This window comes from Pteropus vampyrus, unplaced genomic scaffold (assembly GCF_000151845.1).
Source record: "Pteropus vampyrus isolate Shadow unplaced genomic scaffold, Pvam_2.0 Scaffold25, whole genome shotgun sequence".
Classification (NCBI taxonomy): domain Eukaryota; kingdom Metazoa; phylum Chordata; class Mammalia; order Chiroptera; family Pteropodidae; genus Pteropus; species Pteropus vampyrus.
In genome coordinates, this window is record NW_011888806.1 from 7,313,698 (window position 1) to 7,332,072 (window position 18,375).

At 31.6% G+C, this 18,375-nt stretch overlaps 1 protein-coding gene and 1 non-coding gene across 2 annotated transcripts in view; one reads left to right on the forward strand and one right to left on the reverse strand.

Annotated features, from left to right (window-relative positions):
* Positions 1-6,182: 6,182 nt before the first annotated feature.
* Positions 6,183-18,375, reverse strand: part of MMRN1 (multimerin 1) — a 57,533-nt gene continuing 45,340 nt past the window's right edge. The window contains exons 7-8 of the mRNA XM_011356284.1: positions 7,985-8,125; positions 6,183-6,804 (exon numbers count right to left, since the gene is read on the reverse strand). Of these exons, the coding sequence (XP_011354586.1) occupies positions 6,383-6,804; positions 7,985-8,125 (563 nt within the window). The 3' untranslated portion in view covers positions 6,183-6,382. The remainder of the gene's footprint in view (positions 6,805-7,984; positions 8,126-18,375) is intronic.
* On the forward strand, positions 11,825-11,943 carry LOC111737346. Its single transcript, XR_002779418.1, has one exon. It is a non-coding gene; the product is annotated as a 5S ribosomal RNA (ribosomal RNA).

Below are 18,375 nucleotides of genomic sequence, written 5' to 3' on the forward strand. Positions count from 1 at the left end.
ACATTTTAAGAAATTTTGATGTCTTTATCATAGGTCTAAAGCCTCTATCAAAGATAACATTAGCCAAAAATAGATATTACATTTTAATTTTCTAGATTCAAAAAAGAGAAATTAGGAATAGTTTTGGGTTGGTGAATACACTTCCAAATATGTTTCCATTAGAGTGAGTAAAATAAATTTTACCTGGAAATTTTCTAAATTACTAAAATTTAATTAATGAATTCAAGACATTTAATTCTTTTCACATTCCATGCATGTTCTCTGCATTTACTGATTTCAGTGTTCTTCCACTAGCTACCATACCAATAACTTTATTGATAGGCATTTGGGACCCAGTCTCATGGAATTCTAAGGTGCCCTATGGGTATCTGAGTCTGCCCATTGTCCAGAATAGACCACAGAATCAGTTTTCAGATACCAATACTGCTCCAGCGATATCTGCTCTATATTTTTTAAATTTGAAAGTATAGATTCTTTTATGACTTTCAAGAATGCCTCTAGGATATATAGGTGCTGTTGATAATGATGTCATTTTCTCAAACATGTTTTACTTTATACCACATTGGAAGAGAGAAACCAAAATAATACAGAAATGCAGTCATGGTCTTTGTTTATTGTTTTCATTCATTGTATGCCACAGAGGTCATAGTTTGCTGTTAATATAGAGCTCCATGGTAGGCTAGAACCCACTGATGATCCGTTAGTGTGCTGACCATTTAAAGAAAATAGAATTAGAGTTTATGAAATAGAATCATGATTCAAAAAATGTAATGATGAGATTTTAGAAAGGGCAATGAAAATCACAATAAAAAGAATTGCAATCTCTGGAGGGTCTTTTAAATTTCATCTACAGAATAACTTCCATACTGTTTAGCTGCCTCCTTAGCAGGATTAAAAAGATCTAAACATGTTTGTTAAATAGCAAATCTTCAATGGTAAAATAAGGAATAAGGTACAGTGAGAAATCAGAAAAAGGGTTCAGAATACGGGAGCCTCTCTGTAGGATATTCTTTATTAACAGCAAGATTATGATAAATTATGAAAATTAATGTGTGTGAATATATCTCTAAACAGGATTAAAAAAGCACATGTTCTTGACATATATTTGATGTATAAGTAGCAACTATCTTTGTCAAAGTTTAATATTTTTCTTATCATATGTTGTATTATCCATCTAGCCACCTCAGATTATTTTTGGAAATGGCTAGGAAGTACAAATAAATGAATTTTTTCTATATGTGTTTTCTGATAAATTAATGTCATCCTTAATCAAAAGATGTCATATATCTGAAGAAATAGACATGTAGTCCTCTTTATACATATTTTACACAATTAATGTTTTCGTGGTTATGATGGTGACAGCAAAGGTCAATGAGGATAGGAAAAGCGTCAAAATCTATCTGTAATTGTCTGTATTCTGGTAAAAAGAATCTAATGAGTCAATTCATTCATTAGTGCCTAAAGTAAGCAGAGTAATATTTATAAGAAGACACCCTTTGGTTGTGTCATGTTGTACTTTCGTTCTTTTCTTTTGGCAGGGGAGGATGTTTGTTTATTTATTTATTTATTTATCTATCTATTTATTTATTTATTTATTCATTGTGACATTGGTTAATGAAATCCGGTAAGTTTCAGCTGAACAGTTTAACAATAAGGCATATGCATATTTACATTGTGTGTTCAACTCTGATAGATTTCTTTCTGTCACCACATATTTGACCCCCTTCACTCCATCTACCTCTCCCCTCTACCTCCTTCCTCCCCTATGGTAACCACTAGTCTATTGTCCATGTCCATGAGTCTTTGTTTGTTTGTCCTGTTCATTTGTTGTTTTTTGGTTTACATCCCACATATAAATGATATCATGTGATTTTCAACTTTTTCTGTCTGGCTTATTTGGCTTAGCATGATTATCTCCAGGTCCATCCATGTTGTTGCAAATGTATTGTACTTTTACTCTTAACTTGAGTGGACTCAATATGATATTTATTTGAATCTAAAAAATAGTAAATTCAAATATATATTTAAATCCAAATTTTTGGCTTTAGATTTAAATATGCTGAAAATGTAGTAAAAAACCCCACTGATTCCAGGTTGTGTCCTGTAGCATTTTCACTGTAATCATCAGTGGGCTTAATATAAATATTTATCTGAATCTAACTATTAATAGAAAATCATATTATAACCAGGATTTGCTATAGACTAACAGTTATAAAGCTGTGGAAATGACATTTAAAAATATTCTAAATATCGCTACTTGGTATCTGGAAAACATTTGACTAAAGCCTGGGCTTTGACAATTCATGTAACAATCCATAAATAAATGCAATAAAAACTCCAAAATTTGAACTTTTTCCAGAGTTTGAGGTTGTTTAATTAGGATATCAGCCCAGAGAAATGAATACTACTTTGCGATTGTTTTCTCTAGGCACAAATACAGTATAGCTCACTGAAGATTCTCACTGAGCTGTGATAAAAGCTCACAAGGTGAGGTGCTTCATAATATTCCCGGGCTCATTGATGAAACCCTGGATTCTACACCACACCTATCTCTGCCTTCAACAGGGGAGATCAACCCAACTGAAAGTACTCTCTAAGGACAGGACTATCGTTTCTGCTTTAATGTGTCCCACACGTGCCTTGCAAGGATAGAGTATAGGCAAACAGTTTTGAATATTAAGGTAAATTGTGTTACATTAAAAATTGCCTTTGATAAAGACAAAGACTATTACTCAACTAATTTCTAGTGTGAAAAAATTGACACTAATAAATATAACAATTAATAAAAATGTACCAAGTTGTGTACCCATTTTGTCAGACAAATAAAAAGTGCATGGGGAAAAAACTTGTGTTTTTATATCTTATTATAGATATTTATGTATATTAGATAAAAATATATATTTATGTTAGCTATATGTTGAATAAATTAAAACCTTAAGTTACATATGTATACAATTAACTGAATGTATATATGATATAAATATCTAATTTATAAATGATATGTTTATATATAATGTAACTGAACTTATACAAATTAGAAATTCATTTGATTCAGTAAATTTATATTTTGAAATAGATGAACAACAAAAAAAATCTCCTCTAAGAGAATTAAATAGGCTAGTCAACCTCAAATCAATATGGCTTATTTTAATAATTTCTTAATGCCCAAGTGATATTAGCTCATTCTTCCAAAATGAGAGCTTTGACTGGTGAAAGAAAGTAAGGAAGAGCAATTTAAGCATACTTTGCTTTGAATCTGAACTTCTTCAATTTCCGGAGTGACCCAAAAGGAGGTAATGAAAGTTTAGTCGGATGTGTAGAAAAAAGAGGGGGTGGTTATTAAAGATACATTTCCACTCTAACTAAGCAACTAATGATTTCGGTGGTAGTAAATACCCTCAGGACTCTGGATAATGTATTTCAAATGCAGCATCTGTCTGTACTGATTTACTTAATATTTATTTTTATATTATTTTTCTATGTGATTTATCCTGCCTGTCACACAGTAGGAATTTACTAAATAATTGATGAATGAATGGATATGAGACTGTCATTAGTAATTACAGCCTTAGTGTACTTCAGGAGCTTGCTGGGCAGGAAGGTCTGGTGAAAGAGAAGTGCTCTGGAATTCAATCTATAAAATATATGAAAATGTGCTGTTTCCATAGGAGAAATCGAGAAAATCCTAGTGCTGTATTTTATACACATGGGAAAGTTTGATCATGACAATTAGAAATACATTACTAAATTAATTGTCTTATGTTGTATGGATTTAAAAAAAATAGCCAAACAATATCATAGCAATTTAAAAGTTGTTACAATGCTTTTTGGCTATTAGTGACAAATTGTCATTTGTGTATTTCTACAAATACTTATAAAAGTAAACAATAGTAGTAATACTAAAATTCCAAACACCAATGCTAAATGTTCTTACTAATTACAAAATTGCTTAACTAACTTGTGTATGGCAATGACAAGTATTGTCAAATGACTTATTTCTTTCTGTTCTGTTAATATTAAAAAAAACCAGTATATTAAAATCACTAGACTCTATGTTGAAAAGTATATTTGTAAGACAGAAATTTTATTTAGCCTATAAGTCCTTAAAGAAATAAAATGAAAAACAGTTTAAATTGAATACAATTTTCGGCAGGGACTAAAGAAACTATCAAAAATTTCTAAATATTTTTAAAAACAGCACATTTACACAGAATAGAAATTGTCAGTCATCTAGCCTCCATCTCTCGCATCCAGCTCACATCTTCCCTGGCTGCCTGTGTCTACTGAGTGAGGCTGGGATATGAATGCCCAGCTGTTTTGGCTCAACATGAGATACTCTGATAGGCAATACCAAAGATAACAATACTGTATCATATATTTGAGAGTTGCCAAGAGAATAGATTTTAAAAGTTTCATCACAAGAAAAAATATAACTATGTGAGGTAATACCTATTAACTTATTGTGGTAATCATTTCACAATATGTACATATATCAAATCATCATGTCATACACCTAAAACTAATATAATGTTATATGCCAATTATATCTCAACTTTTAAAAATATGTTCACTTCACGCTTCTCCGCTAAGTTGGCTAAGGTTCTTCAGGTTACAGTTTGAAATTTCTTACATAATTATTATGAGTTTCATGTGTTGTAGAGTGTTTTCATTTCTTTTTATTACTTCACCGTCCTCTACTATATGAATGTACCAGAGTTTGCTTAAGCATTCATCTGTTACTGGACATGTGACTGGTACCAATTTTTGGCTAATGCAAATAAAGCTCCTGTGAACATTTGTGTATAAGTCTTTGGACATATGCTTTCAAGTTGCAGCAAATTAAAAAAAAAATTGAAATTCTGCTACAAGGAAATTTCACCTTCAAAATTGGCAGTATTAAAAAAATGAGTTTTGATGAGGATATGTGGTGGGTAAAGAGCACTCTTTTATATAAACAAAATAGGACTATGGGTTAGTACAAATCTTTTCAAGGGCAGTTTGATAGTACTTATCAAAATAAAAATATATGCTTATCCTTTGTTCCAGAAATTCTCTGTAATTTGCTACAATATCAGGAAAATGACTTATTCTGTATGTATCTGTTTCTTATCAGTGGAAAGAGGATCATAATATATAGTATGTATCTCATAGGTTTAATATGTAATTCATAGTAAGCATTCAATAAATTAATTCATGAAAAATGCTTGTATACCCCCAATTTTTTACTGTTACTTTTACTGTTACCTGTAGGAATCTATTCTTCAAAAATACTTTGTTGAATATGCATGGAATGTATTTTTAAGGGTGTAGTAAACAGTCTTGGAGACACTAGAGACAATCTCAGCGACTTTTGATAAGGGATTTGTAAATAAATTGTAGTACCCCTATAGGAGACAGTATAGTTTAGAAAGGATGTATGATTCTAAATTCTGCTTCACTTCTTACTAGTTGTGGAGATTGGTCCATCCTTAATCTTTCTTTCTCCGTTTCTTCAACTATAAAAATGGTGACAATAATACCCACTTTATATGAGTCTGTGAGGAGTCAATGAGATATGACATGTAAGTTTCTTAGAAGAGAATCTAGGCATAGAGAGCATCTCATAAACTCTAGTGTTTCTATGGAGTATTACATATTCTGTATAAAAATCTGGACAAGTCTGCAGGTGCTGCTGCAGAAGGACATCCTATGAGGAAGATTTTATTTTTTTTTTCCTGTAGATATGCTATAATGGAGGCAGGTAAAAGGTCCACTTATATATCCTTCAACACAGTGTAAATGTTTAAATATTTGTCAATTTTTACTTTAACCTCATTACAGGAAGAGAACAATAGTTAAGTATATATCAAGTGCCAAACTCAACTTTATATTTTTGATTACAAATAAAAATTTTAGTATATAAAATTGATCAAATCAACAGTAAGGAGTAAAAATCAAATTTTAAAAAACACACTTCTTGGTCTTTGACTAATTTATTTGAATTTGTGAATTTAGGAAATATATGTTATACATTTATATATATAAGGAATAATACAAGTTAATGTTTTATTAAAAAGACTACTGTGACTGACAATATTGAGTGATTTCCAGTTTAGAATATTACTTTACATTTAAATGACATAATATGAGAAAACAAAAATAGTTACACATTCATTTTGTTTTCTGTGCCACTAAATCTCTTAGGGACCAAGAACATCATATATAGGTTATCCAAAAGATATACAAATTTGATTATATCAAATACAGACTTACTCACATTAAAAAAGAAGTTGTTTTTCATTACATGTAGGAAAACTAAAAAACAGAACAGATGTGCATGCAAAGATAAATAAAAACACTGGCTGCTTCTGAGTAAAGGTGATAGTCTGTCTTTCATACTAATTTATGTACGGTATAACAAGTAACCACTAAACGTAGTAGCAGGAGGAAATTTGGCTGGAATTGTTCCTTTTACAAGTCGCAGCCACACTTCTTGCCCGTAATTTAATTCTAATAAGGCATCCCCAGTCAAAACTCTATCACAGTGTATTTCACTGTTAATATTTTCAGATTCAAATGCAAGCTTGTCTCTTCCATCAACCACTAAAAATCCAGAGATGTGAGCACTAAATGACTCAATGGTATACTTAAAAACATACACCCCAAGATATGGAATTCTGAATTTTCCAGTTCTTGGAGTATATGAAGCTCCATAATTGACATCCAAATTATTAAATAGGATAGGACCAGGTGTAGTCATTCCATATGTATGAGATACAAAAAATGCCACCATTGGTGCATATCTGTAAGATCCTTTGGAAAAATCTGTTAGAGGAAAAAAGTGAAAAGTTAATTTTCATGTTTTTGTCTTGTTTTGCCTGTTCTCATATCTCTATCATTTTATCTGTTACAAAAATGGTTAGCAGAAAGAAAAAAGTCATTCATCAGATTTAACAAGGACAGGCATGTCTGGATGCCTGCCTCTTCTCTTGGCTAAGTTGCCCAAAATCAATTAGCCTCTCTGAGCCTCAGTTTCTCCATTTAAATCAGGATAGAATGATAACGACAGTTGATACCTCCTTCATAAAAGTGCCTCTAAGATTAATTTGCATGTTGCTTTGATCTCTCCAGAGATAAAGACATTCAAAGCATTCGATGATTATTATGGTATGCCAGAATGTTTTAAAAACCCTTGAAGGAACTGAAGTTGACATGATGTAGAAAAAATTTTTCCAGCACCTTGTCAAACAGTTTCTAGAGGCTAAACGGAAACCAAATGAAGTCATATGAACTATAGAGAAGACAAAAGGAATTTTCTATGTAATTAATGCCAATTGTACTTACAAAGGCTGAGATGTAAAAATAGACTAAAAAATTTACTCTTCATTATGCAGCATATTAGGAAAGCCTGATTTAAAATGTTTTTGCTGTAATTAAAGAGAATATATTTTAAATGTTGCATATATTTTCTTGTATAAAGAATCAGGTACACTTTTGAAGTAAATTTATAGCAACCAATAATTATGAAGTGGACAAAAAGAGGCATCTTATTCTACAGTCCTCACCCAGTCAGAAGGCACTATTAGTTTAATCTTTATGGCAAATATGCTGCTAAGCACTTATTAAAGCTTCTTTTAAATGACCATGTCTGATATGAATCGAAAGTGTATTCTTTAACAACTTGTTTGAGGAGAAAGTGTTTACACCAGTCAGGTATATACATCTGTATTTTCCTTTAAGAAGCACAAGGAAAAAGAAAAAAAACACCCCTGTCTCTATTATACCAATTTTGAAAATTTCAACAAATGTATATTAATACAAATTTACCTGACAAAGACATTTCCACTTGTAAACCATGTGCATTATTCAATAACTTTTAGCAGTTAAAGGAATTAATTCTCATAAGAGTTCAGATTAAGAAGGCTTAAATATTCATTTGTAAATATTTTCAAAAAATGGTTTTTTTTATGAATTAACAAATCCAAGGGTGTATGCACTTTCTTACCTGGAGCTAAAGCATTTTCTTCCATCAGCTTGATAGTACAGTTGTGACCAGTAAAAGGATGTCGGCATGCACAGATAAAGCTAGCTCTTTCATTTATACATGTGCCCCCGTTCTGGCATGGGGATTTACTGCAGGCTTCCTCTGTTATTGAAAATGAATCAAAATAAGAGAGGGTAAAAGTGACATATTTTCTGTTGATCTCAAATCATAGTTTACAGTAGAATGGGAAAAAATACTAAGAAATAAGAAAAATGGGTTCTCAGGCCCAAGTTGGCCACTAATGCAGTTACAGGACTTCATGCAAAACCCTTAACTCTCTGAGCTCTCTTTTCTGTTTCTTGGAAGTAGAGATAATTCTGTGATCCATTGCCTTTATTTGTGTGGAAATGTTAAGATTTTGGTCAACTGCAGAACAGTACAGATGATCTGATCACAAAATCATGAGTATTTGGAACTGGTACATGAATAAGATAATATTTCAAATCATTGGAGATGCAAAACATCTATTTAATACATCATGCTCAGATAATTGGATATCCATTAAAACAGATTCCATATATACAAAAATACTAAATGTTGAAAAAACACATATGATTATATTACAGTCAAATAAAAAAATAATTTTGTAGAGCTTTAAAATTTTTGAAAATTCTTTCAAAGTAAAACAATACAAACACACACACACACACACACACACACACACACAAAACAACAGAAGCCATAAGAGAAAATTCCTGACATTTGAACACCTAAGAATTAAAACTCATTTACAATGAAAGCCCTATTATCAAAGTTTAATGATAAATGACAGATTAGGAGGAAAAAGTATCAGACAACTCAATCTAATGACTAATATCTATAACATATGAAAAGTTCTGACCAATCCAAAAGAAAAAAATTAACTCCCTGAAAAAAGTAAAAGTGGCAAATGATATGAGCTGGCAAATTGCTAAACAAAAAACACAAAAATTCACAAAAAATTTTAAAACCTATTCGACCTTACTACTAATGAAGGAATGATAAATTACCACCACCATCATTTTTATATCAGGTAGCAACATTTATAAAGATAGAAAACATTCAGTATTGGTGGTATGAGAAAAAAACGAGTGTTCGCACACAATGTTGGCTAGAGCTTAAAATAGACCCATTAGAACCTTTAAATAGACCCATTTGACTACAGTTGTCAGAATTCAAAAGTTCACTTGCTTTGAGACAGAAATTTCTCCTGGTAGAATATGTACTCCAGACACACTTGCTTATGTTTGCAAAGATAATTGTTCTAGAATGTTCTTTGTAACATCATTTGCATTAGTGAAAAATTTTAAGAAACCTAAATGACCATTGATACGAAACTTAAATGAATTACAGATCTTTTTACTAAGGAATATTAGACAGCGGTTAAAGAATGAAATGGATCCCCAACATATTTGATTTACTGAAGACAGCAAGTTCCAGTTTGCACATTAGATATACAGAAAATTTTCATTTACTTATAAAGCCTCAAATTATGAGTATGATTATAAATATAATACATAATTATGCAAACAGAGAAAAGTTTGGAAGAACACTTACGTTACTGGCCACAGTTACCACTATGGCACCACCTTGTGGCAATAATGTAAACATTTTACAATTCACTCGTTTCACTGTTTTTTTAAATTTATGGTTATTTGCTTTAACACTTTTCTCAAGAAGTGAGATCTATAAATATTTCATATACATTCTACTTTACATTTAACTAATTCAGATTCACATAAAATTTGACCAAACTGTGTGCCTCTATTTTTAGAATTTTTTGCCAAGAAAATATATATTACTTATGCAATGAGAAATTGACTTAAATTATTGATACATTCACTCTATTTTCCCATAAAACATTTTTCCAATTAATATCTTTTAACAAATGTTTCAAATCGGCCTATATTTTTTTAACATCATTCATTACTCAACCACGCAAATAGGTTATTAAACCCTTCCATTTGCTATTAGCTGATTCTAAAACCTAGTTCATTACTTGCTGGCTTTATACATTTTAATGATTCTCTATTACCTATAAAAATGTGGTCTTTATTTCAAAGCACTAGGTTCATCTGTTTTCACATTCTCTGAATCTAGCATGGTATTCAACTCATAAGACAGTGTTCAATTAATGTGTTTCACTAGGAATGAATGAACTCTGCAGTGCAGTTAGGAGAACACCGAATTATCTATGCTTAGAAACACCAATCAGCTTAGAAATTTTTATTTTCATCATTGGGCAAATTCTTATTTTCATCATTGGGCAAATGACACTTTCAAATTCTTAGAAATTCTTATTTTCATCATTGGGCAAATTCTTATTTTCATCATTGGGCAAATGACACTTTCACCTGTAGACTCTGCCCTGCCCATGAATCAGAGATCAAACCTGGTCTAGGCAGGAAAATTTGAGAAACGGTGAGTAATGTATTTCTCTGCATTGCTATTAGCTCTACTGTGATTCTAGAGGACCAGGCCTTTATGTCTCCTTAACATCCAGGATGCAAGTCCTCTTTTCTCCTCCTTCTATTCCATTACTTCCAGAAATGGGGTCTTGTTTCTTTATCCTTCTTTGAGTCATCTTGGAAGGTGCCATTTTGCCTTTTATTTCAATTCCTTTGTAAGGTCACTGGAGGAAGGGTCCACTTGAGTTTGATTGGCAGCCAGCACTTTCTCTTATTGCTGTAGTAGCTCAAACTTGCTAAGACTATGTATGGTTTTCCTACTAGGACATCTATCATGGTACCTACAGATTATTTGTCCAGGATACCTTACCTGCTGGTCTCCACTTGCTTCTGCTGCTTTTGTTTTAAGTGCCTTTCGTGGCCTTCCTTGATATTTTAGACATCTCTAGTCTTCAAGTCTCTGCCAAAATAATCTACATTACAGTACATAAAATGATGCCCATGGCTCCCAGAACTGGACATATTGTGAACTGAGTCCAATCAGAGCAGGCTATGATAACAATTGTCATAAAGAAATGACCTTACACTTCTGTTAACGTGACATAAGCATTAAGTGTTCATTGTCTATCTATTTTTGCATCTGTATCACATTGTGCCCTAACAGGTATTCTATGCTCTGATGTCACTAAAGATCTCTAAAATTCCATATTTATTTAACTCATTTTAACATGAATTCACAATTATTACTGATAAGTAAATGTATCTTACACTTGATTTATCATCTCTGTTCCTTGTTTTAATTCTGTATCCAATGTTTTAACCACCCTTCCCAGCTTTATTATTTCTAAATTTATGTGTTCATCCAAGTCATTGATAAAAATACTTAATGAATCAGCATCAGGTATGCAGTCTTACAAAAGATGACTTAAGAGTGGTTGGCACTGATTTATCAATGGAAACTATTTGTACTTCATTACACAATTGGCTACAGCTCTACTTTTGTGCATTCCTGACTTGCATTTTTCTCCTTTATTTCTAAAATTTAAAAAAATAGTTAGGTACCTTTAAAAGTTCTTGCACATATCTGTGCTCAATAAGCAATTTATTCTTGAATTAGCAACAAAAATCAGACTCGAATGAAGCATTATTTTCTTTTTGACATCTTTTCCATCCCTGTCAAAAGACTAAATTACATTAACTTTATTAATTAATATTATCTGAGCTTCAGAAGTTTTCTTGTTGAATTTATCACACTCAATTGTAATTGCTCATATGTCCTTCTTACTGCCAACTAGAGTGTGAGCTTTTGTGACGTCGGGACTCAGCTCCTTTATTTACTAAACTTCGTGTCACCACTGAATAGCACAATGCCTGACATATAGAAGTGATAATATGTTTTTAACGATGAATAAGTGTTTATGGCCATGCTACCCTGAACAAACCTGATCCCATCTGATCTCAGAAGCTAAGCAGGGTTGGGCCTGGTTAGTACTTGGATGGGAGACCACCTAGGAAGACCAGGTGCTGTAGGCGTAAAAAAATAGAAAAATAAAAGATTGTAAGCTGAGAAAGTCCTTGCAATCTGTGAGATCAACCAAGGGTTGCCTTGACTAAAAAAAATTAAAAAAATAAAAATAAAGATGTATAAGCAAAGTAATGTGAGATTGCTGACCACACCATTCTCATCCAATACTTTATCCCTTCTTCACAGTTTCTCAAAGATCACATAGAATTTTTTTTAATCACCAATGTTAGTTGTGCAATTCCAATAGTTATTTGTGGAATATTGGTTTAGAGTCAGTCTTCATAGCTATTTCTACTGCCTAGTTTAAATTAAAAGCAACACTCAAAGTATATATCTGTAAATTTCATGATATTTCTTCAAATATCAAAGCAATAAAAGCGCTGATGATTCATGTTATAATTTTTAAAATATTCTAAATCTACACAGATTTCACATATTATTCATTTTATAAAATAAGCAAAATGATTTGATTATCTGGAAGGAAATTACTGAAACAGAGTCCTTCCAATGTATCTATATTCCAACATATCTATTATTCTGTAAAACTCCAAACTAGAAGCATAACAATGATAAAATAAGAATTTTTCAGTTAGCAGGAGTGCATGAACTTTAAGATGAGAAATGAGCTGGTATTTTTCATGTTTCCTGTGAATTCAGAGCTTAAAGGTCGCATGTCATTAGCATGATTTTCTACAGAAATGGACTTATTTCAAGTGTATTTTCCACAACTTCACCTCTACCTTAGACTTCAAAACCTTTTAAATTTTAGTCCATTTATTTTCTTTGATGGTGATCAATGCAATTAGTTGAACACTTTTGCCAATTCAACATTCTACTATCTTGTGCAAGTAGTATAACCAATCTTTCAATATTCATTTCTCTGCTCTGAACATGATTAAAATGACTTTGTCATTGGCTAGAAATGTTTCATAAATCTTCGTTTATTCTGGCTTTTGCTTTCTGGACCCTGATAGGTGCTCAAGTTATACTTTTCTATTAATCCTACTTCCATATTTCATAAATGTTCAGGTTAAATTTGAGCTTATCGGAGAGCTCCCTACATTTTCAAATCACCCTGTCTTTGCTAATATGTGCCATTCTTTAATATAATTATTTGCTTAATGTATGAGCTCCATGACAGAGACTGTGTTGACTTTACCACTCTGACTCAGTCTCTCTCAATGCTCATTTAGAATTTACTCAACAAGTGTTTGATGAATAAAATGAAAGGGCACGTTGCATTGATGTCTTCTACTTCATTCTTATCTTTCTTTATATTAGACATGTTATAGCTACATATATTTCCATAATATTTTATTATTTTATTATTTAATTAATAATTATTTAAGTAATTTTTAATTTTTACTTTTATTGCTTAGTTCTGCTTTAGCATCAAAATCTTATTTTTTTATTTTGTCATTTAAACAATAACTTTGCAGAAGGCAGATAACTGATCCTTGTTTGGGGCAGAATGGAGTTTCTAACAGGTTAGCATGGAGCCTTTTGTTGCCTCTGGGCCAGTTTTGTCATACATAGAGTAAGGCCTTATACAAATCCTCCATATAATTCTACTCTAGGTAATATGCCCACACAATGCTGGCACTTTTCTTTATCTTTCATCCTAATTTCGTGTTCTCTAAAATGTTTTGACCATCATACTTATGGATATATTAACTTCCAGTGCTATTCTGCTTCCCCTTTTATCAATATTGTGTCTATCAAATCAGGGGCTTATTCTTCTAGGGCTCTGGAATCACTTCATATGCACCTTACAACAACTCCTAGAAATGCCAATATTTGTTTATGTTAAAATTTTAAATTCCTTGTTTTAATTACTCATATTCGTTGGTACATAGATGGATGGAAATATTATTTCCAACCATCTTTATGACTTCCTTCAAATTATCCATTGTAATTTTTTTTATTTTACTAAATCTGTTGTTCTTGATATTGCTTTCTAGGATCTTTTTTCTCAACCCTCCAAATATCATTTTAAAGCTCACTTAAACAATCAGTGATCTTTACCAAATGTATTAGCCCTGTCTCAAAAGATTTACCTTTAGCCATGACTTAGGAGATTCAATGTTTTTTATTTGATATTATCAACTGTTTTCACCTTGTTCTTCAGAGTCATAACATAAATCAAATGAAGAATTAAAAACACTGGAAAATATATTAAAATACGGTCAACATCATTAGTCATTAGGAAAATGCAAAATAAAATCACGATACTGTACACCTATTAAAATGGTAAAATAAACAATATTGATAATGCCAAGTGCTGGTAAGATGTTGGTGGTGGAGCTATTTGAATTCTCATATATTACTAGTGCAAGTGCCAAGTGGTTGGCCATTCTTTATAAAGTTAAACTATACTTATTTTACAATTAAGCTACACTACTCCTATGTATTTATTCAAGAGAAATGAAAACTGACACTCACACAAAAACTGTATGTGAATGTTTTTAGCAGCTTTATTCATAATCACACCAAACTGGAAGCCACCAAAATATCCTTCAACTGGTAAATGGGTAAACAAACACTAGTATATCCATATAATGGACTACCCTACTCAATAATAAAAGGGAATACAGGTAACAACATAGATGAATATCTTATAAATGAAATCATACAGTGTGTATAGTTTTTCGAATCATGCTTCTTTAAAGAACTTAAAGATATTTATAAGATATTCTGGAAAAGATAAAATTGTAAGGGAAGAAAACAGATCACTGATTGCCATAGACTGGGAGCGGATGTAAGGTTTTCCTATAAAGGTACATAAAGAAATTTTGGAAGGTGTTGGAACTGTTCTTTGTCTTGATTGTAGTGGTGATTATATGACTATGCATATGTCAAAAACTCATAGACTATATATCAAATACAGCAAGTTTAACTCTGTAAATTATACCACAAACAAAGAAACTTGTTTCCTTTAACTCTCTCAATTTCCTACCTAGGAATTCAAAATCACTGAAGATATATTCCAGGCTCTTGTTGTTGTTGTTGTTGTTGTTATTGTTATTGTTGTTGTAGTTATTCTTTTACTAAACACAATGTCCTATAAGTAATGCCTCTACTCCTTGGTTTTCATTTCATCCCCATTAACTTTCTTAATTGACATTCTCATTATGGCGTGACTAAACGATTGTAGTAGTTTAAAAATTACTATGCCTGCCTCTAAACAAACAACCTCTGTCCGTATTGCTATGAAATACATTTCTCTAACACTCTACAATGTAAACATCATTGTAAATCTTGTATTATTAAATTTTTAGATTTTTCAGGGAAACTTTTCAAGTAACTTTGAAGTGTGTATGTGTGTATGCACACATACATATAATACTCAGACTTTCATAAAGTTTTCTAGGGAGCATACACTGATAGTCTCTGAAGAGAAATTTGGCAATATTTATCAAGTTCTTTAAAAACGTACATGAGCTTTCAACAAACATTTTACTTCTTGGAAGTTATCCTAAGAAAATAAAATTAGAGATGTGCACAGAGATGTCTCTATTGGTGCAGCATTACCTGTAACAGAGAACAATTTGAAAAGGCCCTGAATATAAAAAGTAAATGTAGGTTAAATAAATAAATCTCAGCACATTCTTTCATGCATTGGAGAGACAGTGTAACATCTCGAACATGAGAGGGGATAGATTACTTGGGTTTGAATCTCAGCTCCAAAACAGATTAGCTCTGAAACTTTGCGCAAGTCACTCAATCTTTCTTGACACAGTATCTTCATCTATAAAAAAGAAATACTAGTAGCAATTGTTTTGAAACTCTGATATATTAACTGTATAAAGCACCATAAGCTTGGTACATAGAATACATTAAAAAACATTCTGGATAAGAATATTAATCACATAATAAGTATTTATGATGAATTATAACTATTATAATTATAAAATATGCATAATAAAATATCTAGCATTATTTTAAGACTTATGATATGCCAGCTTATTTTCTTATTTATATTTTAGAGACATTCCATATTTTCATAATGTACATACATTACTCATGGAGCCAGAAAAAAAAAAAACAAAAACCACGAACTCCAATTGCCTTCTCACAGCTTAAGTATAATAGGCATTTAAATGGTCATATTGACAACATTCTACTCACATTTGTCAGTAGTCCCTGAGATGGGCCTTTGTTCTTTTCCAATCCAGTTTTTATTTCCCAACATTTTCACTTATGTTATTTGGTTTACACAGTCCTCTTTGTATTCCTATAGCTTTCTTCTTTTTTTTTTTTCTTAAAGACTTTTAGTTCCATGACACAACCATTTTCCTGGTTCTGATCACTCTTTTTCTTTTTTCCTTCAATAACCTGTCTGTCTGTCTGTCTCTTTTTTTTTCTCTCTCTCTCCCTCTCTCTCTCTCTCTTGCTCTTTAAACAAGGGAAATCTTCAGTTCTGTTTTTTTTTGTCTAGCTATCTAATTTACTTGTGTCTTCTAGTATCATTTTCATGCAAATAATTTCCAACTTTTATCTACAAACCCTCTTTTAGTTCCAGACCTACATTTCTAATTGATTTCCACAGAGACAGGAGCTCTTTAAACTAATGTATTGCAGATGAAGCTTCCCTTCCTGTGTAGATCTGTATTTCCTCCTCAACATTCTTATTTCCACCAATGCAATGATTAACGTTCCAATCACTGATGCTTTATTTAAATGTTGATGTTATTCTTTACTCTAAGAGTATTTTTAATTAGTTGTTTTTTTCTACTAGTTATACATTCACATTTAACTAACATTCCCGGCTTCCATTTTATTCTTATCTCTACTATCTAGTTGACGTAATGATTTTCTAACTGGTCAGTGTGAAGAACTAGAATAAATCTTAATAATGCACATACAGATTATGTCATGCTCTGGCATGACAAAAATCTTTAATTGTTACTAAAAGAATGAATTTAAACATACTACATGCAACACATTATGTAAATGTTTGAATGAATAAACGCTCAGCCCAAGTTAGCCTCTTTCAAGAGATATGCCCAAACATTCAGTTCTTAATAAGACACTAAACTCTTATAATACTGAACTCCTAAACACTCTTCTGGGGCTTAATATATCCCGTGGCGTGTTTTTTTTTCTCCCCACAATCAGATAGCTTTATAATAACATAGTATTCATAAGCACGTGACAAAAAAATTTAAAAAGAATATAAAATGTAACAACCACAATATATCACATCTCTCTTTAGGCACACCTTCCACTAACAACTTTATCTAAAACAAAATTACAAAGCTTCTGAGCCAAGCGTTGCTTTCTGTTCCTTTTTATTCCCAGTCTGTTGCAGATTTCACTAGTTTTCCAACAAATGAGATCTATCCTGTCATCTTATTTAATAATGCTGCAATCTGCCCCCCAGCATATCCCAGCACACCCCACAGTACTCTGATGTCCCTTACCTTTCTCTGCCTTTTCTTTTATGAATAGCATTTATCATCTTTAAACAAACTATGTAATTTATATTTTTCTTCAGGAAGTCCATTTTTTTTTAACATTATGATGTACTCAAAGCATGTAGAACAGTATCTGCTACCATTTGGTACTTAATTAATGTTTGTTAAATTGAATTGAGCAGTTATGAATTATTATAATTTGTAAGTAAGAGTAATAACTTCAAAGATAGCTTATTTTGATTCTAAGAGAAAAACTGCTTAAATGAGTTTAAGCATAATATTTTGAGCTAATCTAACACTGAGTAATAAAAATGATCTTGTACTTTTATTCTATCTTTAATCTAAGAAAGTGTTTTAAAAAGATCTTGAGGCAGATTTGTAGTTTGACATTTCCAAACAAAATTCTTAGCTTATAATGGATTACTACATAAAAATATACATGATTTTGTAAACCTCTTAGTTTACAATATAGGCACTGAATTTAGGTTATGTTTGACAGGTAGTGTTGATGTCTCTTCCTTATTTCTCAGATAATTCTTTGGGTTATTGAGCATTTTTCATAACTTCTAATTTACTCAAGCAGTGCTAGCTAGAAAATACAATTAGATGATAATGTCCACATAAAATGTGTTCATCTCACTACTTCTTTGTCTCCTCTCAATATTCACTCTTGACTTTTCTCTCTCCAACTACTCATTAAAGGCTCTTGTTCCCCTGACTCTGCTCCTTTGTCTAGTCTCTCTGAAGCATGTGTATTCCCCTGGTTTATGACACCCACACCCAGAGTTTCAAAATATCATCTTTCTGCCAGTGTTTCTCATAGCTTAATTTTAAAATTTAACACTCAAGATTATAAAACATAGAATATAAAGAATTCTTAAAGGAGCATTGATTAACTATAAAAATGGTTTCCTTTTTTTGTAAAATGTCGATGTGTTTTTTGGTTCATATAACATTCTAGCAAATGACATGAAATAACTTTCACTGATATTTTTAGTTCTCCAAATGCTGTAATAATTTTAC